The 11,030-nt window shown below is 34.5% G+C and overlaps 1 protein-coding gene across 1 annotated transcript in view; it reads left to right on the forward strand.

Moving 5' to 3' along the window:
• The first annotated feature begins 331 nt into the window (after nt 1-331).
• The window catches only part of PCNXL4 (pecanex-like 4 (Drosophila)), a 20,167-nt gene continuing 9,468 nt past the window's right edge, over nt 332-11,030 (forward strand). Inside the window, exons 1-5 of the mRNA XM_012656241.1 lie at nt 332-1,020; nt 6,626-6,805; nt 6,896-7,410; nt 7,665-7,765; nt 7,887-8,006. Of these exons, the coding sequence (XP_012511695.1) occupies nt 332-1,020; nt 6,626-6,805; nt 6,896-7,410; nt 7,665-7,765; nt 7,887-8,006 (1,605 nt within the window). The remainder of the gene's footprint in view (nt 1,021-6,625; nt 6,806-6,895; nt 7,411-7,664; nt 7,766-7,886; nt 8,007-11,030) is intronic.

The raw sequence follows: 11,030 nt of genomic DNA on the forward strand, positions 1-11,030 counted from the left end.
CTTGAGCCTAGGAGTTTGAGGTTGCTGTGAGCTAGGCTGATGCCACGGCACTCTAACCTGGGCAACAGAGCGAGACTCTGTCTCAAAAAAAAAAAAAAAAAAACCCAACAACTTAGTGCCAACTGTATGTCAGGCAATGGGAAGTAAAGTCTGAGAAGTGAAGTTATAAATCCTGCCCTTGAAGGAACTAAGGAGATTAAATAGAAATGTGTTTCCCCCCTCCCCAGGTTTTAAGTATGACATTTTCAGATAGTAACTTCTTTTCTTTTTCTTAGAGACTGCTGTATTACAGAAAAGGATGTGACTTTCAGAATAATCCTGAGTGTGAAGGATGAGTCCAGATGTGCCTCTGCTGAACGATTACAAACAGGACTTCTTTCTGAAGCGCTTTCCACAGACTGTTCTTGGAGGCCCTCGACTCAAATTAGGCTATTGTGCCCCTCCTTACATATATGTTAATCAGATTATCCTTTTTCTAATGCCATGGGTTTTGGGTGGAATAGGAACACTTTTATACCAATTGGGCATCCTGAAAGACTATTATACAGCAGCATTATCAGGTGGATTAATGCTTTTCACTGCGTTTGTCATCCAGTTCACAAGTTTATATGCCAGAAACAAATCGGTGACAGTACAAAGAATACTAACCACAGATATCTTAGCAGAGGAAGATGAGTATGAATTTACAAGTTGTGCTGGTGCTGAGACTGTCAAATTTCTAATTCCTGGGAAGAAATATATAGTCAATACAGTTTTTCATTCTGTTCTTGCTGGATTAGTATGTGGTCTTGGAACGTTGTATCTGCTCCCAGATAGAATAACCTTGCTGTATGGCAGTACAGGAGGCACTGCTCTACTATTTTTCTTTGGATGGATGACGTTATGTATAGGAGAATATTCATTAATTGTAAATACAGCTACAGAGACTGCGACTTTCCAAACCCAGGATACTTACGAAATCACTCCTCTTATGAGGCCTCTTTATATTTTTTTCTTCATTTCTGTGGATCTTGCTCACAGGTAAAAATCTACCAAATCCTTTATAACTTGCTTTGTTTTTAAGTATACATGGTAGAATTCTGCTTAGTATTAAAAATAAATAAGTCTGTGATTAAAAATCATCAAGACCAAACCATTGGGTGATAAGTTGTTTTGATGATTAATCTTTTAGGACTGATTTCTATAAAACATTCATACTAAAGCAGTAGTTAAATCTTATAGAACAGTAAAAAAAAAACAAAAAACCACCCTTTTTAAGATAAATTTAATAAACACTTTTTCAATCCTGAGTTTCACTTTAAATAAGAAGCTTTGAATCTGTAAGTTAGCTTGGCTGAAACCTTTATAAAGAAGTGGAACTTTCCTGTGGGGGAGAAAATTAAGAATTTAAAATTTATGCACATAAATATGTCCAGATTAAGTGAATTAAAGATGAATAGAAAATTTGTTTCTAATTTTTTGATAGCAACAATATTAGAAGGAATATTGATGTTTTTAACCAATTTGTTACAGAAGAAAAATAGAAAGTAGTTTTAACAAACATAATCGTTTACCAAAATGTTTGATAAGACCTTTTGCTTGCTTTTTCTAAATCTGATTTTTATTTCTCAGTTGGTATAGATTGCAGCTTTTTCTTTCCCAGGTTAGTGTCCAGGTAGAAATGTAAAAGCATGTTATGGACTGAATGTTTGTATCTCCTCAAAATTCACACATTGAAGTCCTAAACACCAATATGATGGTATTTGGAATTGGGACCTTTGAAAGATACTTAGGTCATGAAGGTTGGGCCCTGGTGTGATGGCATTGGGGCCTTATAAGAAGAGAAACCAGAGAGCTCGATCTCTCTCTCTCTCTGTCATGTAAGGACACAGCAAGAAGGCAGCCATCTGCAAGCCAAGAAGAGAGCTCTCACCAGAACCTGACTGTACTGGCAGCCTGATCTTCAACTTCCAGCCTCCAGAACTGTGGGAAAATAAATTTCTGTTGTTCAAGCCACTCAGTCTATGGTATTTTGTTATGACAGCCCAAGCTAAGATTTTGGTACCGAGCAGTGGGGCCCCTAAAAATGTTAAAGCAGCTTTGTAACTGTTGGTAATGGGTAGCAGCTGGAAGAGTTTTGATGTACATGCCACAAGTATGGACGTCAAGGGTGATTCCAATGAAGTCTTAGATGAAAATGAGGAACATGTTATTGGAAACTGGAGGAAAGGCAGTCCTTGTTATAAAGTGTCAAAGAACCTGGCTGAACTGTGTTCTAGTGTTTTGTAGAAGGTAGAATTTCAAGTGCTGAGATTGCATATTTAATTAAGGAAATTTCAAAGCAAAGTGTTGGAGTAGCTTGATTTCTCCTGACTGCTGATAATAAAATGTGAAAGGAAAGAGATGAATTGAAGAAAGAATAGTTAAACCAAAAAAAGGAACTAGAAGATTTGGAAAATTCTCAGCCTATCCATAGCGTAAGACATGAGAAGGCATATTCTGAAGAGAACACCAAGGTTGTGGAGCCTATCACTCAATAAAGAGCTTATGGTATTATATGAGCAGAAACACTGCCGATTCGAATTGAAGGGGTTGGAGACAGGATGAAATGTAGGAAGGCTGTCAAACTTCTTGAATTTGACAGGATGGGTTGATAGAACTGTTCAGCTGCAAAGATGCACTATTCTTCAAGAAAAGGGAAAAATGATGCTGAAGGTGATTCAGAATTCATCAGAGCTACCACCTTACTTTCAACAGGCCTGGTGGCCTCCTGCCTAGAGCTGTGGGAGTGATGCTACCTGCCACCCAAGGGGCCTAGAAGGCAGAGTATGGAGCCAAAGAGAGTTATTCTCAAGCCATAAGATCTAATGGAATTTGTCTTGCTAGGTTTTGGACTTCCTTGGGACCCATCACCCTTTTCTTTTTTCCTGTTTCTACCTTTGGAGTGGAAACATCTCTCAAATACCTGTCCCACCATTGTCTTTTGGAAGCACATAACTTTTCTGTGCTTTTACAGGTTCACAGCTAGAGAGGAATTTTGATTCAGTATGGATTGTATTTAAGTCTTACCCATATCTGCTTTAGATGATACTTATGTGAGACTTCGGACTTCAGACTTTAGAGTTAATGCTGGAATGAGTTAAGACTTTGGGGGCTGTTGGGATGGAATGAGTGTGTTTTGGATGTGAAAAGGACATGAATTTGGGGGGTACTGGCCAAGGATGCAACATTGTGGACTGATTTTGTTACTCCAAAATGCTTATGTTGAAGCCCTGATCCCCAATGTGATGGTATTTGGAGATGGGGCCTTTTGAAAGTAATAATAGTTAGGTTGTGAAGGTGGGATGGATTTAGTCCCCATATGAGAGAGACACCAGAGAGCTTGCTACCTGTCTTCTCTTTCTCCCCCTCTCCTCCCTAAAACTCCCCACCATTTAAAGACACAGCAATCTATAAGTCAGGAAGTGATCCCTTACCAGAACCTGACTATACTGGCAACCTGATCTTAAACTCCAGAACTGTGGAAAAATAAATTTCTGTTGTTTAAGCCACCTAGTCTATGGTATTTTGTTATAGCAGCCCAAGCTGGCCTAACATAAAGCATTTAAAAATATTTAGTCAGTTCGTGTACTGAAACTGACCTCTTGAGTGTCTGTTTGTTATTCCTTAACTCATAATCTCTTCTAATTTTACTACATTTATAAACCAGAGGGCAATATAATGCCCATGTAGTTCTTCATCTAATCAACTATGTAAGAGGAGAATTCATCAATAAGAAATTTATTATAAATTGATTTCTTAATACTTCTACCATTGACTATAATAACTATAAAATAATGTATTACAGTTAAATGCTTGATTTTGAGAAGTTAGCAGTAAAATTGGGCTTAAATAGTATGTACACATATGATCCCTTTTAAAAGATTTAAGTTTATAAAATTATTTTCAGCATATGTATTCTTGAGTTACTATCTCACTACCATTCCTGAAATCAGACATTATATACCTGCTGTAATACATCTTTGCATTTAAAATGATGTCCTAAGTTCTTTAATTTTTAAAAAAACTGTTAATTTTTAATTTGGTTTCTGCATTGTTCATTTCGATATGAAAGTACATAAAGATTTTTTACTAAATTCTGGATTTAATATACAGTTTTAATGTTTAAATGAAAGATTTTTTTACTATGACTAAAAAAATACAAAGGCTGTTCTCATCTGTTTTTAAAGAAGATAATAACTAATTTATCCAGAAAAATTATCTCCCATTTCACTTTTAGAAAATTTTAACTTGTGATTAACAAAATAATAAAGAACTGAGGTGATCTTTATACAGTAGGTGTGATACTGCTACCAAGTGATAAATGAAGTGCCCACACTCTTCAAATTTAAATAGTTGTCAGTTATGTCAGATTGTTTCTTAATTTTGTTTCAGAGGATGTGAAAGAAATCTAAAGAGATGAAACCCACAGTGTAGTAATCTTTTCTTTCCTCATTCTTTATTCTACCCAGTACAGTTGTGAAATAATAATTTAAAGGACTGTTTCTGTGTATTTTTATCATACACACATTGCAATGCTTAGCTCAGAGATCTCAGGGATTATTTGAATGAATGCTACACATTTACATTATCTAAGCCACTATAAAAACCATCTTCTTTATGGGCCTGTGGATCTTAGTTTGGAGAATTGGAAATTTTTTTTTTCAAGAGAACAGGTCTTGCTCTGCGACCCAGGTTGGAGTACAGTGGCACGATCATAGCTCACGTTAGCCTGGAATACCTGGGCTCAAGCAAACCTCCCACCTCATCCTCCCAAGCTTGAGCCACCATGCCTGGCTGAAATATTTTTATAGTTGTTAGGTTTGAAACATAGTTTTGTTTTGTTTTGTTCCCTTAAGGGCTAAGATTTTTTTACCTTAGAATATTTCTGTTACATTAACAGAAATATTCAAATTTAAACATTTTTCCATATTAAAGAATTAACCATAATAATCCTCCATTTGGGGCTGAGTCATATACAGGAGAATAATCACAGTATTTGGTTACTTCAATTATATGTGCTTATATTTATTTATGATATCCTTGTGTATAAATACCATGCCATAGCTTATTGTTTAAGGACAAAAGAAGATTTAAGAGTAGAGTCTAATTTTGGTAAAGTGTTTCCTGAGTATACATTATTTTTACACAAATTATCTTATTCTTGAGTATGTTTGCAAGAGAAGTGTTATCTTGGGATTTAAAAAGGCTGTACAAACCAGCATGTTTCCTTGACCTTCCTGTGACTTATCATTTGTGGTTTGATTTTCTTGATTTGTGTTACTTGAGCATTTTCTTCTCAGAATGAAGTGAATGTTATTTTAAAACTATGCCACAGAATGTATTGTTCTCTATTTTAGCATCACATTGTTAACCTTGTGTTCATTAATTCTCTGCTTATAAAAATCGAAGGACATACATGATGAGGCAGAGCACATTAGCTAGCTTAGTCTTAGTTATCTGTGAGCAAACACATTATGCCATTACTGTATTATATCCATAGTTGCTACACATTTGCTCTTGGGCTATCAACATATACTTAAGTGGAGAAGTATAAGATAAAGACAACTTGCAGAGTTGTCTTTTTCCTCGACTTTGACTAGCAGCTCAGGTACTCAAGTACTATTATGCTGTAAGTACAATTATGCTATAAGATTTTAGATTTAGTTTTCCCTTTTGAAAGTTACCTTTGGAACTCCATAAGTACTCTGACTGTGTTGGTGTCTGCATATAGTGTTTGGTTAACCGTATTCAAAAAATTAGCAATATATCGATAATGTTTATCCTCCTATGCTTTCAAATTTTATTAAACTATTTGAAACCATTTAATGATGTCGTATTTAATGGGTAAGTGCTATACCAGTTATCAATTTCTCCACTCAAGATAGAGGCAATCCCTACTTTATGAGGAGATTGTATTGTACAAACTTGTGTTCTCAAATCCATACCATTGGTTATACAAAATAGAACAATATTATAAATGCCAGTTAGTTCTCAGGGTAACCCACAGAGACACAGTCATAACCTAAGTTGCTCACTTCTGATAGAAACTATACTGACTTCAAATTCTGGGACTTGGGAGTAGGACAATATAGGAGAGAGTAGGAGGAAGAGAAGAGCTTCCTGTCTTTGCTAGCTACTGATGTGTGAATGTAAGGCTTTGACTTTCCCAAAGCTACGTGCAATTTTAAATTATAAAATCTTAAACTCTAAAGAATCATTGGTAGAATTTCAGCCAATGTAGTTTAGACATTTAGGGGAAAAATATTTTTGCTCTGGCCTTGGTTGTTCAGTTTTACAAATCCCTGTATTCAATTTTCTTACTATTCAATGATGGCTTTTAATTACTTCTTCCTTTGCACATTTGAATTCACATATTCTCTAAATGCTAAGCTTGTACACAGTTGAGTATGGGTAGTTGCTGGTATAGGGGAAGGACAGTGGTCACAGTTTATATGTGTTGATCATTTATAAACAGGGACTGGGCCCTTTCTGTAAGTGTTTTTTGTTTTGGGGTGTGTGTTATTCTTTGTTGTTTTGTCTTTCTGGAAAGATCCTCTTCTATATATTATTTTGTATGATTTAAATATTTTCTTTTTTCTTATAGGTTTATGGTAAATATACCTGCTTTAGAACAAATGAATCAGATTTTACACATCTTGTTTATATTTTTACCCTTTCTGTGGGCAGTTGGGACTCTGCCCCCACCCGATGCACTTTTCTTATGGGCAATGGAACAGGTTTTAGAATTTGGCCTTGGAGGCTCATCTATGTCAACCCACCTACGGTAATTATTTAAAAGTATTGATGTAATATGTAACTTATTCTCAAAGAATGTTTTTTAAAGTAAATCTTTTTTTCTTCTTTTCCTCTGCAGGTTATTAGTAATGTTCATCATTTCTGCTGGAACAGCTATAACATCATATTTCATTCCCAGCACTGTTGGTGCAGTTCTTTTCATGACTGGACTTGGTTTCTTACTAAGTCTTAACCTAAGTGACATGAGTTTGATCTTCAAACACAGTGTGACTAGACACAGAATTGGAGCCAAATCTAAGGCTTTACCCAGTTGTTCAAAAAAACAGTTTACACAGAAGGAATGCCTTTTCTACATCATAATGTTAGTCTTGGCTCTCTTAGAAACTAGTTTGCTTCATCACTTTGCTGGTTTCTCACAGATTTCCAAAAGCAATTCTCAGGTTATTTTTGGCTATATTTTAGTGATATTACTTATAATACTGTGGATACTTAGAGAAATTCAAAGCGTGTATATCATTGGAATTTTCCGAAACCCTTTCTATCCAAGGGATGTGCATCCTGTGACTATATTCTTAGAGAAGCAAACAAGACTCATGAAGATTGGTATTGCCAGACGGATTTTGCTAACTCTAGGTAGGCAGATAAATTCTACTAAACTTGTGTTGTTAACCATATCTATGAAGTGTTCAAAAATATTAATATTATAGGATTCCAATATTTGTGTGGTATTATACTTCATACAAGTGTTTATTCTTTTGTTTTTTATTAATTTTTTTAATTACTTAAATGTGCTCATAAAAAAATCATATTTGCCAAAATAAAATATATTAGAAGGAATTACTTTGTTTTAATTAAATTTGTCTTCTTTTTTTGTTTGTTTGTTTTAGTGTCACCTTTTGCTATGATAGCATTTCTTTCATTGGACAGTTCCTTACAAGAGCTCCACTCTGTGTCTGTCTCTATTGGATTCACAAGAGCTTTTAGAATGGTAATCCTAATATGTACTTAATAGTATTTTCCTATTGCTAAGTTTATTTGTGATTTTGTTTAACAGTTTGCTTAGATTATCAAATTCTACCTAATAAAAGTGGATAATTTGTATACTGCAGGTATGGCAGAATACAGAAAATGCTTTATTGGAGATAGTCATTGTATCAGCTGTGCACTTGATCTCCAGTACAGACTTATGGTGGAACAGAAGCCTGGATATAGGAATCAGACTCTTACTGGTAAATGTGTTTTTTAGTAGATTATTGAGATATTTAACATACCATAAAATTTTATCTATTTAAAGTATACCGTTTAGTGGTATATATTCCGAGTTTTGCAACCATCACTAAAATCCAACTTTAGAACAATTTCAACATTCCCAAAAGAAACTTCTATGCCTTAATAGTCATTCCCCACTTCTACTCTCCATCCCACCTGCTACCCACTGTAGTCCCAGCAACCACTAATCTACTTTTTGCCTCTGTGTATTTGCCTATTCTGGACATTTCGAATGAATGGAATTATACAATATGTGGTCTTTTGCATCTGGCTTCCTTCATTATATGTTTTCAAGGTTCATCCATGTTGTGGCATGTATCAGTATAGTCACGCACTGGAAAATGACATCCTGGTCAATGACAGACCACATATGTTAATACAATGGTGGTTTCATGAGATAATAATGGAGATAATAAATTCTATCCCCTAGTGATGTAGCCCTCATAGCGTAATGCATTATTCATGTTTGTGGTGATGCTCACGTAAACATAACCTACTATGCTACCAGTCATATAAAAGTATAGCACATGCAATTGTTGATAGTAAATAATGCTTCATAATGATAACAAATGACTGTGTTACTGGTTTATGTATATTTTCTATACCATGCTTTTTATCGTTATTTTAAAGTATACCCCTTCTACTTATAAAGAAAAAAGTTAACTGTAAAACAGCCTCAGGCAGGTCCTTCAGGAGGTATTTCTGAAGAAGGCATTGTTATGCAGGAGATGACAACTCATAAGTGTTATTGCCCCTAAAGACCTTCCAGTGGGACAAGAAGTGGAGGTGGAAGACAGTGATATTTATGATGGTGTGTAGGCCAAGGCTACATGTGTTTGTGTCTTAGTTTTTTTAACAAAAAAATTTTTTAACAAAGTTTAAAAAGTTAAAAGAATAAAAAATTTTAAAAATAAAAAAGCTTTAAGAATAAGGACATAAACAAAATATTTTTGTACAGTTGTGCAATGTGTTTGTTTTAAGCTGAGTGTCATTACAAAAGAGTCAAAAAGTTTTAAAAACATGAAAGTTTATAAAGTAAAAAAGTTACAGTAAACTAAGATTAATTTATTATTGAAGAAAGAAAAATCATTTCTATAAATTTGGTGTAGCCTAAATGTACAGTGTTTATAAAGCCTACAGTAGTGTACGGTAATGTCCTAGGCCTTCACATTCACTCACCACTCACTCACTGACTCACCGACTCACCAAAAGCAATTTAACAGTTCTGCAAGCGCCAATCACAGTAAGTGCCCTATTCAAGTGTGCTATTTTTTATCTTTTATAATATATTTTTACTGTACCTTTTTATGTTTAGATTTGTTTTGATACATAAATACTTACCATTGTATTACAGTTGCCTACATTATTCAGTACAGTAACATGCGGTACAGGTTTGTAGCCTAGGAGCAATAGGCTATACCATATAGCCTAGGTGTGTGTAGTAGGCGATACTGTCTATATGTTTGTTTAAGTATACACTATGATATTCACACAATGATTAAATTGCCTAATGACACATTTCTCAGAACATATCCCCATTATTAAGTGATGCATGACTGTACTTGATTCTTTTTTATTGTCAAATAATATTTCATTGTATAGATACACACATTTAGTTAATTCATTCATCAACTGATAGATATATAGGTTGTTTCCATCCTTGACTATTAAGAAGCATATTGCTGTGAACATTTGTGTACACATTTAGGAATGAACATATGTTTTCATTTTCCTTGGGTCTATATTCCTAGGACTGGAATTTCTGGTCTTGTAGGAACTCCATGTTTAATGCTTCAAGGTACTGCGAAACTGTTTTCCAAAGTGGTGGCACCATTTTACATTCCTATCAGAGAATGTATGAGGATTCCAATTTCTCCACATCTTCATTAGCACTTACTATCTGATGTTTTCATTATGGCCCTACTACTGGGTGTGAGATGCTACCGCATTTTAATTTTGATTTGCATTTCTCTGCTTCCTAATGATGCATCTTTTCATGTGTTCATGGGCCATTTGTATATATATATTTTCTTTTTGATAAATGTCTATTCAAATCCTTTGCCCATTTTATTTTAGGTTATTTGTCTTTTTATTGTTGAGTTGTGAGAGTTCTTTATTCTAGATACAAGTCCCTTAACAGACATATGATATGCACAAAATTTCTCCTATTCTGTAGGTTGTCTTTCTTTTTCTTGATAGTGTCCTTTGAAACACAAAGGTTTTTAACTTTAATCAAGTTTATCTATTTTTCTTTTGTCACTTGTGTTTTTGGTATTATATCTGACAAATACTGCTTACTATGTTTTCTTCTAAAAGTTTTATAGTTTTACCTCTTATATGGGGGCCTATAATCTGGTTTTAGCTAACTTTTGTATATGATGTGAGGCAGGGTTCCAGATTTATTCTTTGGCATATAGATGTACAATTGTCCTAGCACCATTTATTGAAAAGACTCTTCACATCTGGTGACATTTCTTGGCACCCTTGCCAAAAATCAAATGACCAGAAACATTAAGGTTTATTTCTGACTATTCTGAGTTCTCTTTCATTCATCTGTGTCTATCCTTATGCCAGCGCCGCACTCTCTTGGTTACTATAACTTTGTAGTAGGTTGTGAAGTTAGGAAGTGTGAGTCCTCCAGCTTTGTCCTTCTTTTTCAAGAATGTTTTGACTCTTCTGGGACCCCTGCATTTCCATATAAGTATTAGTTTTAGCCTATCAGTTTTTGCAAAAAGGCCTCTGGGATTTTAGTAGGTAATACCTTGAATCTGAAGACCAATTTGGGGAATATTGCCATCTTAAAAATATTAGTTCCCCCAATCCATGAACACGAGATGTCTTTTCATTTATTTAGATCTTCTTTATTTCAACAGCATTTTGTATTTTTCAGTGTATAAGTCTTACACTTCCTTTATTAAATTTATTCCTAAGTATTTTATTCTTTTCAATGATATTATAAATGGAATTGTCTTTTTTTTTTTTTT

The sequence above is a fragment of the Propithecus coquereli genome, unplaced genomic scaffold (assembly GCF_000956105.1).
Source record: "Propithecus coquereli isolate 6110/MARCELLA unplaced genomic scaffold, Pcoq_1.0 Scaffold5, whole genome shotgun sequence".
Lineage (NCBI taxonomy): Eukaryota > Metazoa > Chordata > Mammalia > Primates > Indriidae > Propithecus > Propithecus coquereli.